The 24,505-nt window shown below is 41.0% G+C and overlaps 3 protein-coding genes and 1 non-coding gene across 11 annotated transcripts in view; 2 read left to right on the top strand and 2 right to left on the bottom strand.

Annotated features, from left to right (window-relative positions):
- zanl (zonadhesin, like) overlaps window positions 1-5,872 on the bottom strand; it is a 40,738-nt gene extending 34,866 nt beyond the window's left edge. For 3 of the 4 annotated variants that reach the window (XM_077544802.1, XM_077544804.1, XM_077544807.1), the window contains exons 1-5: window positions 5,727-5,872; window positions 4,768-4,923; window positions 2,116-2,141; window positions 891-1,049; window positions 551-816 (exon numbers count right to left, since the gene is read on the bottom strand). In XM_077544802.1, the coding sequence (XP_077400928.1) occupies window positions 551-784 (234 nt within the window). In that variant the 5' untranslated portion in view covers window positions 785-816; window positions 891-1,049; window positions 2,116-2,141; window positions 4,768-4,923; window positions 5,727-5,872. Of the gene's footprint in view, window positions 1-550; window positions 817-890; window positions 1,050-2,115; window positions 2,142-4,767; window positions 4,950-5,726 lie in introns of all 4 variants that reach the window. The other variant, XM_077544803.1, reaches the window with a different exon arrangement.
- A 1,296-nt stretch (window positions 5,873-7,168) lies between these two features.
- On the top strand, window positions 7,169-7,250 carry trnas-uga (transfer RNA serine (anticodon UGA)). The gene has a single exon. It is a non-coding gene; the product is annotated as a tRNA-Ser (tRNA).
- A 381-nt stretch (window positions 7,251-7,631) lies between these two features.
- On the top strand, window positions 7,632-24,502 carry LOC144035254 (solute carrier family 2, facilitated glucose transporter member 4-like). 3 transcript variants are annotated; one of them, XM_077544816.1, is made up of 11 exons: window positions 7,632-7,886; window positions 18,654-18,749; window positions 19,037-19,197; window positions 21,529-21,653; window positions 21,732-21,847; window positions 21,927-22,089; window positions 22,280-22,467; window positions 22,537-22,641; window positions 23,034-23,135; window positions 23,218-23,421; window positions 23,502-24,502. In XM_077544816.1, exons 1-11 carry the CDS (start codon window positions 7,884-7,886, stop codon window positions 23,718-23,720), a joined length of 1,482 nt encoding a protein of 493 aa, XP_077400942.1. In that variant the 5' UTR covers window positions 7,632-7,883; the 3' UTR covers window positions 23,721-24,502. The 3 variants fall into 3 exon arrangements, with proteins under 3 accessions (XP_077400942.1, XP_077400940.1, XP_077400943.1); XM_077544814.1 differs by lacking the exon at window positions 7,632-7,886 and adding an exon at window positions 17,274-17,448; XM_077544817.1 differs by lacking the exons at window positions 7,632-7,886; window positions 18,654-18,749; window positions 19,037-19,197 and adding an exon at window positions 19,726-21,400.
- c15h4orf54 (chromosome 15 C4orf54 homolog) lies at window positions 8,938-20,870 on the bottom strand. 3 transcript variants are annotated; one of them, XM_077544809.1, is made up of 6 exons: window positions 20,519-20,870; window positions 20,307-20,375; window positions 20,069-20,130; window positions 15,869-16,021; window positions 10,520-14,305; window positions 8,938-9,535 (listed from the first exon to the last, which is right to left on the bottom strand). In XM_077544809.1, exon 5 carries the CDS (start codon window positions 14,217-14,219, stop codon window positions 10,527-10,529), a length of 3,693 nt encoding a protein of 1,230 aa, XP_077400935.1. In that variant the 5' UTR covers window positions 14,220-14,305; window positions 15,869-16,021; window positions 20,069-20,130; window positions 20,307-20,375; window positions 20,519-20,870; the 3' UTR covers window positions 8,938-9,535; window positions 10,520-10,526. The 3 variants fall into 3 exon arrangements, with proteins under 3 accessions (XP_077400935.1, XP_077400934.1, XP_077400936.1); XM_077544808.1 differs by having other exon boundaries at window positions 20,307-20,870; XM_077544810.1 differs by lacking the exon at window positions 20,307-20,375.
- Window positions 24,503-24,505: the final 3 nt, after the last annotated feature.

Below are 24,505 nucleotides of genomic sequence, written 5' to 3'. Positions count from 1 at the left end.
ATAGTGTTATCAGGTATGTCCTGGGGTGTGGCACAACCTCAGTCTTTCCTATGCACCCATAATTGCTAACACTTACTGCTGTGATTGCTTTATAGGGCTATAAAAGCAATACAAAGGCAAATAATTTAACTGAGACTGAATGAAGTGATAAAGAACTTTTATCTGCACGTGTTGCTCCACTGATTATATCAGTGCATACTTTTTCATTGCCCATAGCAACGCAAACAATAGGCACCCAATTCCACCCGCCGTTCCAACATTTTGGGCCCTTGGAACTATTCCAACAAATGTTTGAATTTAAGTTTAAATGTAGAATTTTTGTTGGAATTTAGACTTGGAACCTGTCACTTGGAACTTTCTATGGCCGGGACCCAAGTCCTATTCATTGTGTATGACAACCCCCTTGCCCTAACCCCATTTTCAACTCTTAAACCTACCCCTAATCCTAGTCACCATGGAAACAACATTTTCGCCTGATTTCAAACCCTCTACATGCTGTAGAAGCAACAATGCACCACTATACGCTCTTTGCTTGAAAGCAAACACTCACAGTGAGGTCCTGATTGCTTGGATTGGCCACGGTGATGGCACCCTTCAGCCAAGATGGACTCTGGAGACCAGTTTTCTTCCACAGCTCTTCCTCACTAATCAGCCTCTTTGCTAGTAGCCTCAGCACATTGGAACTGTCCGAGCCGTACATGTAATATCGGAACTGGACGCAGATCTGTGCAGGTGCCTCTAAGTACGTGGGACTCAGCAGACGAATCTTACGCCCATCTGCCATGTTGTCGCATTCCTGGTAGATATAGAATCCGTCTGGGGAAGAAAATGGATTGGATGTTTTTCACAAGTAATTTTAGTGTTGACCGCCGATGAGATGCAACACTGACTTCCATCGGGGTAATCGCCTGGAGGACCCGTGTTAGACGTCGGGGTTGGACCTTTGTGCCGGGTCCAGTCGGCATCGTCCGCCGAGTCCTGGTAGAAGCTGCAGAATGGCTCGCTATTGTTGTTAAAGTTGCAGTACGTCAACACAAGAGCTGGGGAGACTGAACATGGGAATTAACACACAAAAAAAAAGGCTATAGACCAGGGTTGGGCAAAGAAGGGTACATGGAGACAAACAACCTTGCATGCAGCCATTTTTTACAGCACTGGTCCATTTTTGGGTTAAGTTTCACCTCAAACAACAAACAACCTCCATTGTTTCCCTGCATTGACAACCGGCCTAATCCACACGGGTCAATTTTTCTCAGATTGATACTTTTTGCTTTACTATTTTTGGCCATACATTCATTAACTCATTTGCTCCCAAACACGTACAAAATACGTTCTTTTTTTTAAATGTTTTTAAAGTATCCCAAAGACGTATTCATAAGTTTTTTTAAAAAAAAAATTTTTAATGTTAGAGCATACAGAAGGCTTTGATGCAGGCTCTAAATTGCAAAGAACGGTTGAAAAAATGGAAATTATTACACAAACGGCCAGCAGGTGGCAGCAGAGCAAAAGAGTTTAACCAGGGGTCATGTTCAAAAAAAGCTCCGAAACTTATCTATATTCTAATGCAAATTTCTGCAAAATGGAAACAGATAGAATCATGCTTTTTTTCCTTATGAAATAAGAGACTCGTTTTGGAAGGTTCCAATTTTTTTATAGCAATAAAACACAATATTCTGTGGGCCTTGCAAAATCTGTCAAAATCCATTAAAACCGCCGGGAGTGAAGGAGATTGCTTCAGTGAAAATGGCTGGGAGTGAATGAGTTAATAGTCTTTCAGGTGAGCTCACGTGTATACTTTCTTCCACTATAACACGGTCATTCACACCCTTGCTGAAATACAATTTTTATTGTAGAACTGTCTGTTGAAGAAATCTACAGAACAATGCAAAAATCTGAGGTTCATAACGATCTTTTTTTATGGGTGTTTAAAAGTGTATTTCAATCAATTTAAATGTTGGAGGTGGTAAGCATATTGCAGATTTTACTCTGGAACATCTAAAAATAGTAGTTTTAATGAAATATGTCTGTGTTACTCTGTCGTCATAGGATAGCAACCGTTCGTCACGTGCAAAATTAGCGTGCCGGTGCTAACAAAACTCAAGTTGTTTATCTTACCGTTGTTGGCCGGCACACTCTGGGGGCTAAAAGAGAAGGACATAGATCAATCATTAGTCGTGTCACACCTAAATATGACTCATTTACTCTTTCGCACACCCATATTTAATGAACAAACTTATAAGAAAGAAAGAAAGAAAGAAGGAAAGAAAGAAAGAAAGAAAGAAAGAAAAGATGGTATAAACAAAAACAACAATTGCATGTGGAATGGTAATTTAATATAAAACCAGAATGTGATACTATGTGTATATGATTATTAAAGTGTAATGTACTTTTACAAACATTTTAAAGATGGTCAGACCAATACAAGTTAAGTTTCATACTATTACTGTAACCACAATTCTAACAAAATATACAAGATTAGGTGAGTGAAATTTGATATTCATTTTTAATATTTTTCCCCCCCCCCCAATAAATGCTCATGCCTTGAAAATGTTTCAAAACCTAATATTGATTGCAAGATCACAAAACAGCACGTCCGGGTAGTAACTTTTACAAATACATATGTTTAAAAATATATATATTTTTGGCTATAAAAAAATAATAGTTATGCATTACTGGTTTATCATTACTAAACACTGTAATGTGATCATTTTTAAAACAGATGTGATAACTCTGTAATCATAAATATATATAAATTTAGGGTAATGAAATTAGAATTTCTGACGGATAAGTAATAAATAATGTTACAAGTTTTAAAAACTCTATGTAAAAAAAAAAAATTGCAGTTAATACCGTGTTTGAAAATCTCTTATCTCTTAGGATGATTTTATTTTATTTTCAAAAAGTTATTTCGCCCCGATCCTTCACCATTCAGTTTGGGACTCACCTCTGCTGCTTTGTCAGTGTGCACATCCATAAGAGCAAAATAAGGAATCGCATTGCATCCATGGCTAACTAAATAGTTAGCATAGGGATGAAGGAAGGACACAATGGGGGACTTTATATATATCCATACACAGTACTGTACTGTGAACGGCTATTGGGTGGATACTGTACTGTATACTGTGATTGTTGCAAAATGTGTAAATAAGTAACAGTGCTTGATATGGACAGGGTGTGTTCTGTGTTTGTAGGTGTGTGTCTGCTTTTTTTTGTGGCACTTCACACCATGGGTGTGGATGCTCGACTGAAATCATCTTAAAAAATAATTTCTTCTTCTTCTTCCGTGAGCATAAAGCTAACCTGATTAGTGGACCCATCCCAATTGTCATTTAATAATGAAAGTAAATGCGTAAAAATGTGCCTTGTATTGTGTTGTAAAACAGCTCTAATGATGCACAATCACGAATTAAACCAGTTTTTCAGAAATACGTCTCAAGATTTGTTATATAACGGCCCTGGTGTTGTATGTATAATTCATCATTCAAATCAAAATGTGCCAGAAAAACATGCCTTGTTACTTGTGTTTAAAACAAAGAAAAAGCTGAATACTGGATTATTGTGACTTTGGAGGCAAAACATTTTCACAAAAAACAGCTTTTTTTGGTGTGTGTTTTTTTTTTTTGGGGGGGGGGCAAAAAACACACATTACTCATGTTATTTCATAACTTTTGGGGGATTTTTGATCTAATTAACTCTGAAACACTCACTGAACTGAATTTTTTGTGCTAGTTTAAGGGCAGGGGAAAAAATTCTGAAATCGTATCAGGGAGGTTTCCAATCAAAGTTAGACTAGTCTAGTCATTAATCGAAACTGGGGTCAAAGTTTACTTGAATGTATTCTGAATGTGTGCGTGTGCGTGTGTGTGTTTTATAAGCATTTTTTTAATCTTACACATTGGACAGGAATGTTCTTTTCTTTTGCTTATGATCTTTAGACCTCTCCTTAAAGTTGTCAGTCAGTAAGGCCCACTACCACCACACTCAACCCTTCAAGGGCCTTAATCAATTCTTAAACATCCCAATGTAATGCAAATTCAACAATAAACACAATAACATTGTGTGTCTCCAAGGGAGTGACTGAAAAGTTAATTCCACCCGTTTTCATTCCCGTTTTGCAATGAAAGCGCCTTTATCAACAATGTATGGACTTTCAGCAACAAGTGATAACATCATTGTAAATATGAGTCACACCAAACTCCATCGTAACTAATGCAATAGTGCCACACGTTTATGGCAATGTGGATAATAAGAGTATGAACTCGCTAAAAAAATAAAATGTATGCAGAAATTGTAGGTGGATCATCAAGAGCTCATACAGAATTTAAATACCGGTATGTAGAATTTTAAGAAATTGATAATATGTAATTTAAGTAATATTTAGGAATCCTGTAAAGTGGTAATACTATATATATTTAGTCAGTTGTTTCATAGACGACTAAATGAGCTGGACGTTTTAAATGTGAACTAGCTTGAACCTATGGAGGTAAATATGGTGCAAAACTAACTTGTAAAAAAAAATTGTACCCGTAGAAAAAAGTCTAAATTTGTATCTGTAAAAGTCGTGATTTGTACCTGTAAAAAAAATGTGTACCTGTAAAAAAAAATCGTATCTGTAAAAAAAAAAAACTGTACCTATAAAAAAAATTGTATGTGTAAAAAAAATTTGTATCTGTAAAAAAAAAAAAAAAAAATTGTACCTGTAAAATTCATGATTTGCACCTTTACAAAAAAGTGTACATTTGTATCTGTAAAAGTTGTGATTTGTACCTGTAGAAATGACAACATTCACATCAGCAGAAGATCTGCGAAATAAACGTTTTTTCCTTAATCCGGCTTGATGGAATACCCCCAGATGTCATCTCCTGTCTCTTGGCTGCTTGCTGATGGAGTGGGTCATCCTTTTCACTGATGCTTCAGCAGTGTCTGCAGAGGTTGTCTCCGTCTTTTGACTTGAATTTATGAGATTCTCATTTAATTAAAAATAAATAAACTAACATTTGACCTAGTTACTTTTGTTAAAGTAGCTAGGTGACAGTGGCACTGCTCACATCTTAGTGATACAGATAGACTAGCATTTCAAAAGCAGAATAGCCAATATTTAAATAAGAGTAATGTTATATTGGAAAATTTAACTCAAGTAGAAATTAAAAGTGCAGAAAAAATACTTGCACAAATATTTGAGTACTGTGAGTGATGAGCAAACTAAGAGTGTAAGAGCCTTTTTTTTTAACTGTTTGCAAAGCATACATTGCAAAAATACTGACATTGATCAAGAAATTGTAATATTTAAAATAAAATGATTAAATACAGAGGATAAAGGGTTGAGGTTAAAATACCTGTAGCGGCTTAAAGATCCACTCGCAGTAAAAACGCTTTGTTTTCATTTTATTATGATAGTAAGAGTACAGATACTTGAATATAATGTTAGTCAAATACAAGTAGCTGAGTACTGTCCACTTTTGGTTATAGGTTTAGGTTATCTTGTAAAACATTCAATAGGGTTCTGTAGCTCTATAGTAATTTTCACATCAAAGCACTAAGCAGCAGTTTATTTGTTTTTTGTTTTTTTACAGGTACAAGCTATTGCTCGTATGTTTACACTGGTAGGCTTCAAATCTTGAAATAAAAATCGTGACTTCAATGTGTTCAGTTTTCGTGACAATTAGCAACATGAGATGAGCTAGCTAGCACCGGATTACGAGCTTTGATTGTACAATAAATCTTACCTTCATACTAAAACTTATTTATTTCTGCCCACTTTGACTGCTCTGCATGTCAACCAACGTTTAAGATGTTCCACACGGTGTTTGTATATTGAACCATGTTGAAATTTTTACGCCTGGGACGTCCTCTTCTTCCAAAATAAACTGGTGTGGCTACTCTGTTTGTTTGGAATTTTGGATTTGTGCATATTAATAATAAAAACGTGGCGTCATTTGAGTTCAACCCACTGTCGTTCGCTCAACCAATGAGGTTGAGCTTTAGCCCGCCCAAATCCTCCAGAGCCCGCAGAGTATTTTGTCATTTCTACAGGTACAAATCACAACTTTTACAGATACAAATTTACACTTTTTTTGTACAGGTACAAATCATGACTTTTACAGGTACAATTTTTTTTTTTTACAGATACAAAAAAAAATTACACATAAAAAATTTTTTTTTACAGGTACAGGTTTTTTTTTTACAGATACAACGTTTTTTTTTAACAGATACAAAACATTTTTTTTTACAGGTACACATTTTTTTTACACGTACAAATCACGACTTTTACAGATACAAATTTAGACTTTTTTTCTACGGGTACACATTTTTTTTACAAGTTAGTTTTGCACCACATTTACCTCCATATTGAACCTGTTCAAAAATATTTACTTACTTCTGCATGTTTTGTCCTGAATGCTTGCCGTAGCGTAAAATCTAGTTCTAACATGGGCAATGTACGCATGCGCCCCATTCACAACAACACGATGAACGGTCGTCATATACTATATCTTACCATGTTCCTTTGCCTGAGGACTAGACGTCCTAGCATTGAACTCTACACTGTCCACATTGTGAAGTAGCATTCCGACGTGTTCTTCATCTCCTCTTCAATATAATTCACCAGTTAACACAGAAAGAGGAGAAGTAAAAAGTTTTTCGAAGCTACAGATGCGTCCAAATGCAGCTTGGTTTTATCATATTGTAACCCACTGCACACGTAAAACGTAACTAAATAAACACTTTAAGACTGTAGTAATTGTTCGTTGTTTGTACGTTGCGTGAGCATACTAGTTGAAAGACAGGTGTTGTGCAATTGTACAACACCGGCACCTAAAGGGGCAACACAATGGGTTCTCATTCAGTGACGAACAGTCTACCTACTGTATTTAATGCAATTGATGTTTAATTATGGCATGGTAGTGTTTCTCATGCAAATACTTTCTAAAAATTCTAATTATCCATCTACCAATATGTCTTCACTTTTCGCGTTGTGTGCTGCCAGCTGGTGGACAAAAGGCGACCGTGGATTGATTTATCGTGCTGCTACCTACGAAAAGGCAAAATATGCAATTTACCTTCTTCTACTATACTGTATGTAATCTACTTTTCTTTATAATCTATCGTATTTCCTGTATATAGTCTACTTGCCTTTATAATGTATCAACTATCATGTCGGATTGGAGTAGCTGCGATGGCCGAGTGGTTAAGGCGTTGGACTTGAAATCCAATGGGATCTTCCCGCGCAGGTTCGAACCCTGCTCGCAGCGTTTTTTTACCTTTTTTCTTTTCCTACTTGTGGTAAAATGTAAAGGACAATTGTTGACGCTCTCCAACTTACGAACGAGTTACGTTCCGAGCGATCGTTCGTAAGTTGCTTCAGCTCTATATTTTGCTTCAGCGCTATATTTTGTATTATAATTTATGTTTAAAGCCTATATAAGTATATAGAAGGTTTATATAAGTATGTTTAAGGCTTGTACAAGTAAACTGCATTGGTTTGTACTGAAAAAAACTTTTAATAAAATGGAGAGAATACGTATTGTATACTGTATACTTATACTGTATGTTAGAGAGAGAGAGAGAGAGACTTAATGGAATAACACTTAGGAAGAAGTTGAGGGTCGAGGAGAAGAAGATGAGGGTTGATGAGTATCTTCCTTGGAGGATTCACTAGAAACTGGCCGAAAGAAGTGATCCAACGACGATTGCAATTTCCTTCTTTTTCTCATCATAAATGATGCGGAAGCACTGTATGGCATCATTTAATTGATTCGCCTCGAATTTCTTCACGGGGGCAGGCGTTTCATCTAGCCTTGACTTCCTCAAAGATAGATTTGGCCTTCTCCTGAATGAGCATGAGGCTCAGAAGAATACGCCGCTGCTGCTGATCCTCGAGCCAAATGGTGAGAAGTTTCTCCATCTCTTCTATGATTTTCCCTCTTTTTTTGCTAATGATCGTCGATTGCATCGGCACTGCACCTTTCACGTGTTCCATTATACGATCTTTCTGTTTATAAATGGTACCGACGGTCGAACGATTCAAGTTGTATGCCCGTGCAACGCTCACCATTTTCTCACCCGCATCAAGCTTCATTATTGCCACTTTCGTTTCAAATGAAATGGCTTGCCTCTTCTTTGCACTACCACTCTCACTAGAAGCCTTTCGCTTTTCACCAACCATGTTGAATAATGGATGCACGAGATATTTAATGATAAAAATTAGAGGAAGAGGAAGAGGAAGGTGGATGCTGGGTGAGCTCTCACAGCGCCAAGCGTCGGTATTAGCGGCGGAAAGAAGCACTACACTCGGAAAAAGGCGCGCAATACAAAATCTAATTTACAGCATCTCTTTCCGGACATTTTCCGACACACGCGCAGACATGTTCGTATGTACCGTTGTTCGTATGTTCGAATGTTCGTAAGTAGGGGAGCGTCTGTATTTCAATGTTCATTCATTTTACTCTCTGGGGCACCGCAGTGCGAGTGCTTCAAAATGCCTACATGTTTGTAACTCAGGCCGTTGCATTCTATTAGCTCTCCACTAGATGGCAAACAATTATAGACATTGTCGTTTAAAAATATACAACTTAATAAAAAAAAAAAAATCGACCTCTCCGAGCAAATAAACTAATAAATAATTAAATATTTGATGAAAAATATTAAATAGTAAAATATATTAATACTGATATTTGAATTTAGCATTTTTTGGGGTCATGGGAATTTAATAAACAGTGTAGAAATATTACCAAACTACAACTTTTTGAAAAAAATAAATGCCATATCACCAATAAACAGGACTTCCTGATTACTTATATAATGTTGATATTTTATTTGTTTATCAGTGATGGTACATAAACACATTGTATTTGTTAAGCTGAGCAAAAAAAATGCTGAATTAAAAAAAAAAATTGATAAAAATGAATGCTATAGCCCAAATAAAGATTATTAGCCAAGTACATCCCAAGAGATTTTTATTTAAACATTGTTTAGATATGACGAATAACCCTAATAAAATTACAGTAAGCATAAATGGACGTCATCCAGCAGTTTATTGAGGAAATACATCATGATGTGTTGCAGTAGAAGTAAATCTACATAAATTATACACTGAACCAAGAGAAAAGAGACAAGTGTGCAAAGAACAAAAAAATTATTGAAACACTTCCGCATATGAAAGTAAATCATTTGCTGATGTTCAAATATGAAACGAGAAAACAAAAATATATTTTTTTCCTTCGCATTTTTCCCTTCCACTGCATCTTTACTGCTCTCAAGCAACCCTGCTCACCTTTCCAGCAAAATCACGTGCAGCTCATCTCCCTCTTTCCACTTACATTTCCCTTCCCACCAATTACATATAGAATACATATTATGATGCAGCATATGTACTGTATGTTTGTGGAGTCGCCCTGGAAATAACAATACAACAATACCAGTAATATAAAACATCTATACATCAAACTATACATTCATTTCTATACAGAGAGGAGACATTCAAACTAAAGCAGCTCAGTCCAGATGAGTTACATGGTGGCCACGCACATCTTCCAACCTGTTTGGAAAACACAAGAGAAAACAAGTCTAGCGCTGTAAGAAATATCATTTGCACAAACAAATTGCACCAACCTACCTAATCAACTTACCTACTAAACAACCATCTATACCAAGTAAATACTTGCATAATACTGACCAATTTACATAATTTACCAAGCAATAATTACATATCTATCAAGTACATAATTGCCTGCCTGCCTAATTACCCACCACCAAATTAATGCATATGACCGACTTAAAACCTACTGTATTGCCTACCTACCAACTAACTACTAAGTGTACCTACAAACTAAACACCTGCTTACATACCAACCTACTAATATGTGCCTACTTAGATAGAGTACTTAACCTTTCAACCTTCCTGGCCTTACCAACTTATACATTTTCTAACATACTAAATAAATAATTGCCTACTTCTACACTGTACCGATATAACTACCTAATAGATGTCTCAATATATGTTTGGCCTAAGGAAAAATAACATTTGTACAGTCTGGCCCCTCGGTATGTGGGTCTGACGAGAAAGGGCAGCTACCATGGCGCATGCTGTGTTTATATAATTGGTGTTGATCGGAAGCCGGGAGAATTTGACTTGTCACTTTGGCCATCTCCTATAAAAAGCATGCTGAACCTGCCGCCACCCTCCTAAGCGGCTTCTTGACATTCAGCAGCAGCTGAAGGAGTCTCAGCAAGTCTGAAGCTGCCCTTGGGTCCTCTCGGCTGTCGCAGTCTACCTAGTTATCGAGCTGCCTAACAACATGTTTACCCTCCTACCAACCCAATCTGCTACCACTGTGCCTTTCTGCTTTATTACTAAATAAAATTAAGGATAATAATTTTGGGTTTTCCACTTCTAATCATGACAAGGCTTTACAAAATAGAAAACGGAATACCGGGTTAATAGGAAGTGTACTGTAAATATAACCAACGGGATGTGTTCTTTTTGTGGTCTCTGCTGTATGTAAATAGTGAGATGACTCACCTCTTTTTCACCTGTGCTCAACCACAAAGCTCATGGTTGTCCCGTCAAACAAAGGTGGCGCAATAATCCGCGGCCCCTGCGGCGATGTGATGCTGATGACTGGCTGCTTGCCCCCGGGGACGCCTTGCTGCGGTCTGGCGATGCTGACCACATTCGGGCTCCCCGACGCTGCCTTTCCAGAGGCCATATAGAAGGGGGTCTCCATGTACATGCCCTCGGACTGGTTGGGCAGCGCCTTCTCCCCACTCTCCATCAGCATTTGCGGCTGCACCAGCGTCCGGGTCGAAATCATGGGGGGCGACGTCATGAAACCGGGGTAGATCATGTAGGTGTGTCCATATGAAGCAGAACCCAGGGCCAAAGGGGAAATTGGCATGGGAACGGGGGTCATGGGAGGTTGGGGAATGGGTACCTCGACATAGTGTCCTGTTTCGGGGTCGTAGAGGCGCCGTGTGGAGGGTTGAACTGGTGTGTCTACCAGGTAGTAGCTTCCACTGGTGGGATCCAGGAGCATTTTCCTCTGTGTGGCTTGGAATGGGTCTAGAACAGGTGCAGGGGTGATTGCAGGGGAGAAACAGTACACCTGTGGCTGATTTGCGGACACACCCAACGGCATGGAGTGATAAATGGTCGTGGGGGGGACATCTGATGAATTGGTTGCCATAGAAGTGTTGGAGCTTCTCTGGGACTGCTCCTCTTGAACCTTACTGCCTGATGTAGCAATGGGCAAGGGAAGAGTGGTTGAGTGGGACTGGCTGGTAAACACAAAAGAGCCCTCTTTACTGCCACTGGCATGAGACTTGACCGGAATGGTTAGGTAGCTCTCATTATCAGAGTTTTGCTCCCTGGACTGCATTTCTTTTGACTCGCCACCTGTCTTTGTTGGGTAGACTTTTAAGGACATGGGTAACTTCGGCGACTTGGGGGCAAATGTTTTGGTGTTGTAAGACACAGGTGTGGGATTGTTCAGCTGTGGAGTCTTTGCGGTGATGCCCATGGTGATACCCGTGGATGCCTTGTGGCTGGAATTGACAGGAGCGGCCGACAAACTAGCTTTAAGGCGGTCGTCTGGGTCGCCAGCAGTCCTTAGCCAGTCCTCTGCTGCCACTACTGGTGGTGTTATGTTCAAGCAGGGGTATGAATCCCTTCTTGCCATTTTCTCCACGACAGAGCCTCTCAGTGTTTCTTCCTCACTGTTCTCCTCACTTGCAATCAGTGAGAGTACATGGCTATCCATCAGGGCCTGTGGTTTATTTTTCCTTTTCCATTCATTTTTGTCAAAGACATAAAGCTGTTCCATTGTTTTCACTGCTGCCTGAAGCTTTTCCAAAGCAACCTGATTTGACATTTGTTGCTTATCAGTAACTTCGGGAATTTTTTCTTTATTTGAAGCCAATTTGCTTTCAATTCTCAAACCCACCTCTTCTGGAGGATTATCTATGATCCCCGGGGCCACGTTCTGTGCCACTTTTTGCATTGCTGAACTTCTGGTGCCCTCTGGAGACGGTCTATCTTGAGATAAGTCACATTTGCTGTTGTTTGTATTCACCGACTGGCATTTGATCACAATGGGGGAAACAGATGTAGGATGTCGACAATCTTGGTGGCTGTCAGCGGTGGCAAGATTGGCTTTATGATCCACTGAAACAAAGTGATAGGAGCTTTTAACCAGCTTGCGTACATCTCTAACTTGGTGTATGGGCGTCTGCAGCTTTCCTTTACCCTCTCGAATGTCACGAACCATAAAATGTGGCACTTTATCCCAGGACTCACCCTTCAAAGCTGCAGCCAGGACCCCCTGGCCTTTGGAGTCATCAGTTCTGATCAAACTGGTCGCATTACAGTTCTGGAGATTAATTTTAATTTCCGGGGATCTGGATGTGGCGGCACTCCTGGAGTCTGCTATGTTTAAAATGTGGTCAGATCCAAGCTGGAGGTCCCTCTCCAGCTCCCCACCACTGGCCACACGTTGGATGTTTGGCACAAACAAATGTGACATTTTAGTTAGTTTGCCGCCGCTCGTCGAGTACTGATCCCCCATTCCCTCTTGAGGTGGCGTCTCTTCAGGGATTTTATGGTTTTTATGATCCTGTGGAAACTCTAGCTCCTCATTCCTCCAGCATCTGAAGGCGCTATTTTGGCTGCGAAGCAAAGTCCCTTTGGACGCTTCTATTGCACCCCTTTTAGCATCCATCGCTTTACCCGGCGCCTCCAACTGAGTGTCTTGCACCAGAGAGTCCCTTCTCGAGCCGCAATCCATAATGTCGGCAAAGTCATCCGCGCTGTCGGAGTTACTCTCAGAGAGTTTGGAGTTCTGTCTTTGTAGCCCCTTGCCCCTATGGCAATCACCCTGGTGGTTGGGCTCCCTCACCTCCCCCCTTTCCATCCGGCGCTCCTGCTCGAACTGCATCTTTTTGGAAAGCACATTTTGAATCACACTGGACGCAAAGATGGCTTTTTTGTGGGTGCCCTCCATGGTGTTCGACTTTGCAGTGGCGCCTCTGCCCCTGCCGCCCTGCAAACTGTTAACAGTAATTTCATCCGTGGAACGTGATCCTGCTCCCGTGGGGTTTGGAGCGACGCTAGCGAGCCTTTCTCCAGCAGACATTCCCGATTTTACGTTGCAACGAAAATTCAGGGTCTCTGTGAGCCGTATTACTCCGCTGTGCCCCTGACCAAACTTCCTCATTAGTTCAATTTTCTTAGTAGACGACGCACTGTGAGGCGCTCCATCTCCATTCAGCTGCTCAGCAAAATCACTGCTATTTTCCCCCCTTTCCAGCTCAGCTGTTGGCTTGGAAACAAGACTCTGGCTCACATTGGAGTACTTCAGGTCAACAAACGTGGACCATCTGTTGATACCGCGTTCGGATGTTGAAGACTCACTAGAGGTGCTGAAGTTGATGGCATCCAAGTAAGGATAAGACAGGCTATTGAAGGCTCTGGCCGTTAGGTTGCGCACCTCCTTGTCAGCGTCGTCCAGCTCGCTGGAAGCACAACTGGAATACTCGGCGTTTTCTTTTGTATGCAATTTGCCGCCCGGTGCGGGAATGACACCCTTCGCCCTATCACGCAGCCCCTCAATGTTCCCATCCACTCCCCCCACCGCCGAAGGGCACGTATCTCTGGCGTCTTTGGCATGATAAACAATATTTTCTTGGATAGGGTCATTTATAGCGCGGGAAGTAGCTTTGATTGACAGGTGGACCTGTCCGCCACCCTCGCCACTAGCGCCAAACTGCAAGGACGGATCGCTTTCGTGCAGACTGCTGATTGCCGCGTCCCCCCCCCTCTTCATCATCAGCACTCCATTACAGTCGAACGAGGCGTAATCCACAAAGGAGAACACCTGTTGGCCATCCTCCACGTCCCACGTGGACGAGGAGGAGGAGCCGGCACCCGTGTCCGAGTCTGCGTCGTGGCCATCGGACAGCTCGGAGAGCCGGATGGCGTGCGTGGTGATGTAATGAGACTCATCCTCGGTCAGCACGGTCACATCATCCTCGTCCTCGTACTCATCTGAGTCTGTTTCAATCCCCAAATCAGACATTTGCTGACCCACATCTTCAAGATCCTGCTTCAAATGGTCAAATTCACTCGACTTCCCGTCAGAATCTACAATTTGGAGGAGATCCGTTACCTCCCGGAGAGTCGGAGGCTGTAGTGGAGGAGTCACTGTGTGGCTTTGTTCAGTCTTCATAGCTTCAGAGCAGGGAGTGGGAGCACCCCAGGGTACTGCTGCTGCAGACCGTGTGGCGCGCTATACACCACCCTACCCCATTCCAGCTGACATGGAAGAGTATAAAAAAGGGGCGAGACATTATTAACTCCTGTCTAGGCCACATGATACTCTAAGATGTGAACCAATGAGAGGCCTTCCTCAAATTAACTCATCCGTCCATGTTGTTCTCAAGCACTGCAGGCAAAATGGCACCAAATTAAATCGTATGTGAAGATTGATGTCATAAATGCCTGAGTGCCTCTGCCTTTTCCTGGGATATGTCCGTCATATTCAATGTGACATCTGTCACTTAAACAAGTCTTTACCCTCTGTGAAAAACGACCAATATGCTGCTGCTTACTGAGGCACTAAGTTGTGAAACTCATCTTTGTCTGTATGATTGTATTATACTGCCCCCTGATGGCCAATGCACTGCATTTTTTGGGGGGGCTCTTTCTGTTACAACCGAAGATCCCAAAACATAGCGCCGAAGTCCGAGCTGATGACAGAGTAGAAAATAATGTCATAAAGCGTGTTCAAGTGACACATCATTTTAAGGTCTTTGCATGTTAGGGAGGAGCCTAGCTGGGCTGTTAGTGGACGTTCTGGAGAGTCTTCGTAGGCGTCAATTACTCTTTTTTTTTTTTGCTGTTCACGAAAAGTCCCTATTCCCCACAGCCGTGGTGTACTAAATGTTGAAATCAGACGGACGAGACTATCATTTACATTCTCTGAGGAGGGATGAACGTTTGTATCGTGAATTAAATGTGGAAAAATAAGTGTTCATGTTAGCGAGTCTGATACTTTCAGGATAATGGTAAAAGACAAAAACCTTACATAGGAAAAAATATTTCCACTGTGACATAAAAAGTAATAAAAAAAAAGTTTATTCGTCCGTATTATTGTTTGACGCAAGACGTGATATTAGACGGATGGGACACTACCATATGCATTCTAGGGCGGGGGTCTCTGTTTACACACACGGGCAGTATATTTAGCACACTAATCAAGTGCAACTACAGGACTTGAGAGGATACTGTTACTTCTGGAGACCACATTATGAAACTGTAGCCAAAAATAGATATTAATAAGTAAAACATTATTCATATGTAGTATTTAAATGTTTAAAATTTATTTTTATATATAGCTTTGGCATAAATATTTAGTTTTAAATTGATATTTTAAGGAACAAAAATTATGTTAACATTCTGTATAGTATTCATATACTTCAAGTCTTTACTCATTAAAATGATGCCAGGAAAAAACAAATGTTTACAAGGCCTTCAAATGGCCACACGAGAGGAAGTGAGCTTGCCAGTTCTTGGAATAAATCATCTTGATTTGTTTTACATCTGTCACTTAACATTAGCGCTCGCATCCAATCGTATGAGTGTGTATGTTTGAGGTGGGTGAAGGGGTGATTATCTTCAACGTTGGGACACTATTCCTGACCTTTTTGTGATTTTTGTATAAAGTCACAATGAAAACTGTACCTTTGAGCTCAAATGACCAACTTTGTGCTGTTGCCAAGCCAAAACACTATTAAAGTCCTGAGAAATGGCAAAAATAAGCCTAAAAAGGCCCCTTCAAAATAATCACGTTTTATTGTGAGAGAGCAATGTTCTTACCTTTCTTTTGCCAGCAGTTCCAGTCTATCATTGGTTTTCTTGGGTCTTTCATAAGGAGTACAATGTTCAAATAAATAAAACACAAAGTGCTGTCCACGCTGGAGGCTGGCTTAAGCTTCCTGACAGTGACGAGGGCCAATGCTGGGCTGTTATCTGTAGGTACAACAAATGATTATTATTTATTATATACAATCCTGTAAACATTGGCCCAAATATTTAGATGATAAGAACTATGATACAATTTCAAAAATGACAATGAAGTACATAGAATTAGTTATTTATTCATTTACCAGTCATTACTTTAACCGCAGCTATGAATGTCCTGGCCCATCTGTGTGTTTAATAATCAAGTTTGGCCCTTGAGCACAAAAGTTTACACCTGAACAACAGACCAAATATTGTATTATTCCATTTCATATACTCAACGTACAGGCCTGCGAGCCCCACACAAACTAACTTCTTTGGACGTCGACGCGCAGCACCTGCCGGTGATCCACTCGACTCCATTTAACTGGAGCATGATTTTCAACCAGCTGACCCTCACACACACACCCACGTGCGGGAGGTGTGTCAAGCAAGGGGCCGGATTTGAATGACCAGTATCACACAATCCACAGCGGATATTTTCGGTAAAATGTCTACCCAACGTACACAGATGACCATCATGTGTGACTTACGAACATTACCTGGCCACTGCTGTCAAAAAGAATATTAATATCACCATTTATCAATATCAATACGGTATCAATACAGTGTTTCCCGCACCATGTTAATACTTGGGTGGGCCCCCCAAGTAGATTTCAAGAAAAATTTAATTTAAAAAAAATGTATCGCGGCCAGATATACCCGCATGTAACATTAGTTAAGTTTGCTGAACATCATGAACAACATGAATCTGGGTTTATTGATTATTGCCATTTATCACTTTTGTTCACCATAGGATATTGATACAGCGTGTTGAGATCATGATGCGTACCTTATCAATTAACCAATAGGTCTCAATACCTAAATAAAAGCGCATGCCCAAATTTAGGTTACACCTGTTCTCCTGCGGCTTTGTTGTGTGACTACAACATTAGGGGGCTTGGAGGGGGGGTTCAACCTTTTGGCTTGTACCCCAAAATAGAAATCCATTTATGGGTAGTGGGAAGTACAGACAATGGCAATGGGGTCAGAGATGAGCCCATGTTTCACAGAAGCGCGCTTTTATCGAAATAGCCTGAAAGTCTACTGGACTTTTTGACCTTCTACTTCAAGCTTCAACCAGCATACAACCCTCCAAACACACCCGACCCCCCCCTGCCACTCCCAGCACCAACAACCAAACACTCCCTCACCCCTCTCTTCGGATAGAGGCGTGCACGTGGTTGCGCTTGGTGTCACTTTACAGTCCAGCCGTGGACAGTGGACAGTCTTGCTGAAACGCAGGGCAGGGCCACGTTTGTCTTTTGGATCGGATCGCGTTTTGTCTCCACGCTTGAAGTTCAAGAGGGGAGCTGCCGGGCACGCTCTCTCTCGGGTGGAGCTTGACGGAGCTGCCAAAAGTCATGCCGGCCGGCTTTCAGCAACTAGGAGGAGAGGTCAGTGGCCTTTGGAGGTGTGCCTGAGAGGGTTTTGGCCAAGCAGCCGATCGCCTTCAGGAAGAAAAGTTTGTGGGGTGTTTTGGGTGAAAAAGTCCGGCCTCCAGAAGTAAAACACTTCTGGTTTGGTTTTGTGCTTTGACCTTGAGGCCACCTCCTTTGTCGACTATCTATGCCTCCGCTAGCAAATATTAGTCATGTTTCATTTTTATTTGAAATGATTTATTATAAATATTTATACTTGTTTATATTTATACGATTTTGGTAGAATTATTCTTTTCTTGTAATATTAAAATATTTTAATAAAAAATATATATTTCCCCCATAGAAAACAATAGTAATATATATTTTTAAACATGTAATGACACCTCTGTGGTGAACTGTGTTCTTTTTTTTGCTAATTAATAACAATATAAATGCAATCTGACTAAAAGCTTTTAAATATACATTAATATTCATTCTATTTAGTTACATGTATTTTTTTTTTTTAAAGGTCAAATTATTTTTTATTTTCATAATAAAATGTTACTTTTTTTTATCATTTATTTTGATATTTTTAGATTAAACGATTTTCAATATTTCTATATTTAATATTGATAAAACTATAACTAGTCATTTAAAAAGTATTCTACTGTAAATATATGTATAATTAATGGTACACTTTAAAAACTGTTGGGTCAAAAATAACCCAACTATGGGTCAAAAATGGACCGATCCTCTTCTTGGGTCGATTTGACCCAACTTTGAGTCTGTGGGTCTTTCAGCATAAAACAACTCATTAAATTGGTCAGATCCTTTACTTGGGTCAAAAAATTGGGTCATTTTGTATGAAACAATCCAGAAAGTTGGGTCGAATTGACCCATTAAGTGGATTGGTCTATTTTTTGATCCATAATTGAGTTACATTTGACCCAACTGTTTCCCCCATAGCAATTACTATACTATAAAACATATTTGAAGATTTATTTTTTTTTATGTGCAATGGCAACCAACCAACTGTACGAATATATAAATTACTGTACTTTTAACGCTATTGTTAATATTATATGTTTGACTTTTTGGGAAGTCCCATTTAACTAAAACGTGACATCAGAGACCGGAGGGAAAGTGTTGTGTCTGTCACTGAGGAAACAGGTGCCTGTATTGTAGCCTGATGGGAAAATGGGTTATATTTATATATGTAAATATTAGTGTGCATATTGCAGACGGTGACTGGAACCCTTGCCCTTTCCGTGTTCACTGCTGTGCTGGGTTCACTGGAATTTGGATACAACATCGGCGTCATCAATGCACCTCAGAAGGTAAGAGCAAGAGTGCCAAATTTGGTTTCATTTCATTCCACTCAAATCAATTAAGTTATACAGTACATATAATTACTGTAAAACCCAAATGTCCAGAAATTACATTTAGCCATTCATAAATTGAAGTTAAACCAAGTGGCTGTTACTGGCAAGTCATGTGACCCGTTTCACCTTGAGTGTCACGCAAACACCAGCTGACAACCAAAACCAAAATAGGGGCCGAGATATTTATGTTGAACACAGGCCTTGGCGCACGGTGAGCTTGTGACTTGTTGTTGTGCGCTCAGATCATTGAAAACGACTACAATGCCACATGGGTCCACCGCTACGGACAAGCCATCCCCGCGGGGACCCTCACATCCCTGTGGTCCCTGTCAGTGGCCATCTTCTCCATCGGAGGCATGTTGTCCTCGTTCTGCGTCGGCTTTGTTTCAGAGTGGCTGGGCAGGTAAGGGAGCGCTACTTCAAACTTGACTTGCCGCGACCGTAGTAAATCCTGCGTGGCACAAAATGGCGGACACGGGGGTGGGGGGTTCTTTTAACTGGCCCCCATGAAATGTGATTGGACCCCCTAGGCACTAAATGATTGGCATATCACGGCAATACATCTTGCCAATGCAACCTACCAGCATTGTTATGCCCCTAAACAGTAATGTTATGACCACAAAATGTTGTAATCTACCTCACTAGGAGAAGAATAATCACCTGTTAATAGGAGAAGAATCTCCCATCAAGAGGATTCAGTTTACATGTTTTTGACATTCGATACCAAAAGTCATGTTGGTTTCCCACGTGAGACTTGAGTCAGTTTAAAATCACTCTTATGTTTAGGTACATTGTTTTGGACGGACATCGACTAGCTTCCGTTGATGTGCACAAGCTAAAAATGCATGCTTTGTTATACATACAGTATAATAGCACCCTCCAATGGTCGAAAGTTCAAAAAAGACACTACTTACATCTACAGTGATCTCTATGCCCTAATAATATTAATAACATTATTAAAATTAATAACATTATGTGTGTGTAAATAGCAGTCACTCTAAGGAGAAATAATGTAAGAACATCAGAAGATTGTTTTATTTGTACGTGTTCTTAGTTAGTGTTAATTTGTGCTAAACGGCGTTAGCAATATTAGCTCAGGCCGACGACAACAAGTTCAGCTACAAAATGTCACCTAGCGACTACAACGTGAAACAAAAATTACGGAAGATATCTTCTATGGATTTACCGACATAACGCGACTCATCTACTCTAACATTGAGTTTTATTACTTTAATCATGAAGACTATTAGCGGAGAGCGGAATAAGTGTCTTACCTTGACACATCCACAGCAAGAGTGGCCGAGGGATGGCTCATTGGACCCAGCACGCAGCATGGCTTCACACACACCACCCACATAAGATAAAAGAATATTTAAATTAAAGACAAAAAACGTCAGATAAAAGAAAAAATTGTAATTCTTATAACATAAATTCTTTGGGTGACATTAATATTCTACACTACTGTAACATAACCTGTTACATATCTTTAGATACTGCTTTTGCGGCACTAACCTGCAAAGGTTGTCGGAGACCGGTGTACCATGGAAATAAGTTGCTTGTCAATAGCACTGACCGATGGGTCTGTGCGCATGTTAATTAGTCACCGTGAACTCTTATCCTTATTTATTCAATATTTGACAAATGTGTATGTGTAACAGTTAAAACCCATTTGAATCTGAATTTAAGTCAATTTTATTCCATTCCATTAGTATGCCTCAACCCACCTTAATGCATTGGCCTCGCCTTGACCAACTTGCAGCTTATGCATGCAGTGATCTTTCCGCCTCGCTAAATCTTTGCCCCTCGACCGTACACCGATCTATCAAATTGACCAACACACGCAGCAAGACTTGCGATATGAAATTACAAAGGTTCGCCTTCTACAAAGACAGATTCCGAAGAGTTCAAACGCAAACGCGGACATCTCCATTACAGTATTTGTGAATTGTATCAAATTCGTTTTTGTAAGGTTAACTTCTGATCTGAATATATAACTGAATAGCCCATAGTCCATACACGCCCGTGCAAGCCGTTAAAGTCACAGGGCGGCCATCTTGCTCTTCCCATCTCGCGAGTAGACTACTGTATAAAATATACGCTATACGTACAGATAAGACATAAACAGCTCGTAGGCAGTTAGTAAGGGGGCAGGGTGGTCACTATTTTTTAACATGTAAAAAATTTAAATAAAATTAACAAGTGGATGGTATGTGCTGCTTTGAAGACCCTCTTTTTCTTTTATCACTCGGCTGCTTGGACCACAATATTAGATTTGGTAGAGGCATATTTTGTTGAATTACAGTTAAAAAAATAAAATAATGACAAGTTTCCTTCTGTAAACATCATTGAACATATAATTTATACATGTATTTAAGGCAAGTTGTAAAATGTCTGAAGTCCTCTTGTTTATGTTAAACAAATTAAAACATAAATCCTGCTGTTTCTACTAAGTACTGTCTCAAATGTTCTCCAATTTTGATACTTCTTGGGAGGAGCAATATGGCGGCCTCGCGGCTTCAAAAGTCTTGGTCAATGGTTAACTTACATTTGATTTCATCGTCATCTCATTGCAAAACCAGATTGCATTGAGAACGTCTAGAGAACAGGTGAGTTGTGACTTCACAATGCGAGCCTGAAGAAAGAAAAGGTTTTTGGCTTTTTTGCCTTTAGTGACTATACGATTTTGTAAAAAGAAGTTAACCACTGTTAATACATCTGAAGTGCCTGGTTGCAGGAGAAAAGCCATGCTCATCAACAACCTGTTCGCTTTCGTGGGCGGCAGCCTGATGGGCCTCTCCAAGCTTTGTCACTCTTTCGAAATGATGATCCTTGGACGCTTTGTCATTGGCGCTTACTGTGGTGAGCACCTCACTCCGACATCGCACGACTCTGCCGCCGCCCTGGCGTTTGACGACGCTTCTTCTGGTCCACCCCCAGGGCTGGCGTCAGGCTTGACCCCCATGTACGTGGGTGAGATAGCACCCACCGCTCTGCGCGGGGCGCTGGGCACGCTGCACCAGCTCGCCATCGTCGTGGGGATTCTCCTGGCGCAGGTAAGACGGCTGGTGACCACGTGGTGATTTGAAGGACAGTCATGGAACAGTCACTGATAGTAAGGTGCCTCGATTGTAGATTCTGGGGCTGGAGCAGCTGCTGGGAAGTGAGGAGCTGTGGCCCGTTCTGATGGGGCTGACGGTGCTGCCTACCGTTCTCCAGATGGCGCTGCTGCCTTTCTGCCCCGAGAGCCCGCGCTTTCTCTATATCGTCCGATGTCAGGAGCACCACGCCAAGAGGGGTGAGCCACATCCAAAGACGCACTCCATGTTCTTCTTCCTTCTCCAGTTACACCTTTCTGTTTCTCGTCTTCCTGTTCTTTCACTTCTTCTTCCTCCTTGACCTCCTTTCTTTTCCCAATCTGAGTAAAAAACGAACAAACGTGGTTGACCAGCAGGACTTTAAGCGGCGTTCCCGGGTTTGCACTGCAGGCCTAAGGAGGTTGACGGGCCGCCAGGAGGTGGGCGACCTGCTGGCGGAGATGAAAGAGGAGAAAAGGAGGATGGACATGGAGCGGAAGGTGTCCATCCTGGAGCTGTTCCGCTCGCCGCTGCACCGTCAGCCGATGGTCATTTCCATCCTGCTGCAGCTCTCCCAGCAGCTCTCCGGGATCAACGCGGTAAGCCATCTACAGCACGAGATCAAAATCCTTCAAGTGATGTGTTTTTTTCCCGCCGCCTCCATGCAGATTTTCTACTACTCCACGAATATCTTCACCAAGGCTGGAGTCCAAAGTCCAGTTTACGCCACAATTGGAGCCGGAATAGTGAACTGTGCTTTCACCGTTGTTTCGGTCTGTCTGAAAAATTAATTCACTATTTTGTCATTTTTATGTTACAGCATTATTCCTTTCTTCCATATCTTTCCCCATCAATTTTTGTATACAACACCCAGGAATGAAAATGTGAAGAAAATGTTCGCAAAAAGAGAAAAACATAAATCACATGTAAATTCACCGTTTTTGCTCAATATTTTGGGGTACTTGTGGTAGCATTTAGTCATTTTTTCTAATATGAAGACACTTGGGCTCATCAAGTTAACATTATTTTACATTGTCATTATGGGTGGTTTGTAGAAACGTTCAATCCATTTTGGAGTAAGGCCGTAAGGTACGATATGGAAAAAGTGGAGCAGTGCTGTGAGTACTTTCCAGTTTTGCCAGGAATTAAAAGTGCTTCTTGACAGCTCTTCTTAGTTGAGAGGATGGGCCGAAGAACACTGCACATGCTGGGACTGGGCGGGATGTGCGTCTGCGCTGTGGTCATGACCGTAACTCTCAGTTTATTGGTCAGTATTCAACCCCAGCGTTCCAGTCCGTCTGGATCGGTCTGGGCTATTTCCTGATGCTTGTCCTTCTCGCTCCTCACAGGACAGCGTCCCCGCCATGACCTACGTCAGCATGTTGTCCGTCTTTGGCTTTGTGGCCTTCTTCGAGGTGGGTCCGGGTCCAATCCCTTGGTTTATTGTCGCCGAGCTGTTCTCACAGGGTCCCAGGCCGGCTGCCATGGCGGTGGCGGGATGCTCAAACTGGACCGCTAACTTCGTCATTGGCATGGGCTTCCCCTATGTTGCTGTGAGTACGCCAATGCAGAAAACGGATCATTATCCAAAGCATACCACATCACAATCAACCCATTTATGCCCCACCCCCAGGAGCTGTGCGGCCCATACGTTTTCCTGATCTTCGCCACCCTGCTGCTCTTCTTCCTCATCTTCACCTTCTTCCGTGTGCCTGAGACGCGAGGAAAGACCTTCGATCAGATTTCCGCCAACTTCCACCATGCCTCAGCAGACGTCATGATGGACATGGACTTGGAGCTCAACAAGACCAGCACAGAACTGGACTACTTGGGGGACGAAAGCATTAACTGAGAACTGGACTTTTCCATTACATCCGAGGAGTTTTGTTGTATTTATAATCGGAGTGTGGTGTTTTCACAAAATTATTTTAACACTTTCCAGTGAATACATAATGCACATATTTACTTCCGATTCCACAAACTGGAACTTTTGCACTTTAATGATAGTGGCAATTAAAAAAAATATATAACTAACAGAAACTCAGTTTTCCTAATTAAGCCAACTCGACAGACGCAAAAAATGTGATTATTTTCGTCATAGCGTGTGGGCAAAGTTTGACAACACAAAGCCTGAAAAGGCACAACTGAACTCTTAATTTTTGTCCAATCACTTACGCAATCTTAACATGTGAAGTAGCCTTTTTGCAATAGCGTACAATTTACCTCCAAATCATTTGGCGCAATGGCTGCTCAAATTAACCAGTCAGATGAGTAATGCTACATTATAAAAATGTTGCATATTTTGTCACAGCGCGGTCTCAATTTGAAATCAAACTCCCTCAGCCAGTCAAATATGAACTCACCTTTGACATTTCCTCCGATCTGTTCCAAATTTTAAGCACCAACGAGAGATAGCAAACGCTGAATTGCTAAAATTGAGTTAGCCATAGCTTTCTTATCTTCATTGTCAACATTTCATAGCCAGATGGGCTTTGGTGTCTTTACCTACCAACACAAAATCTATTCCATTAATACCTCTTGTGTAGATATGAATTAGAAATGTTAAAGTGTGATGTTTGTGTACATGTCTGCCCCCATGATGTAAATAAACAGCAATTAAAACAATGAACGGGACTG

The sequence above is a fragment of the Vanacampus margaritifer genome, chromosome 15, assembly GCF_051991255.1.
Source record: "Vanacampus margaritifer isolate UIUO_Vmar chromosome 15, RoL_Vmar_1.0, whole genome shotgun sequence".
NCBI classification, from domain to species: Eukaryota; Metazoa; Chordata; class Actinopteri; order Syngnathiformes; family Syngnathidae; genus Vanacampus; species Vanacampus margaritifer.
Note: the sequence above shows the minus strand (reverse complement) of the source record. Positions and strands in the feature narration are given on the sequence as shown.

Coding starts and splice junctions, on each gene's coding strand:
- c15h4orf54 (XM_077544808.1), bottom strand. CDS start 14,219: ATGAAGACTGAACAAAGCCACACAGTGACTCCTCCACTACAGCCTCCG.
- LOC144035254 (XM_077544814.1), top strand. CDS start 17,416: ATGCCGGCCGGCTTTCAGCAACTAGGAGGAGAG. Junction 17,449..18,653: donor TTCAGCAACTAGGAGGAGAG/GTCAGTGGCCTT, acceptor TGCATATTGCAG/ACGGTGACTGGAACCCTTGC. Junction 22,090..22,279: donor GGAGCACCACGCCAAGAGGG/GTGAGCCACATC, acceptor TTTGCACTGCAG/GCCTAAGGAGGTTGACGGGC.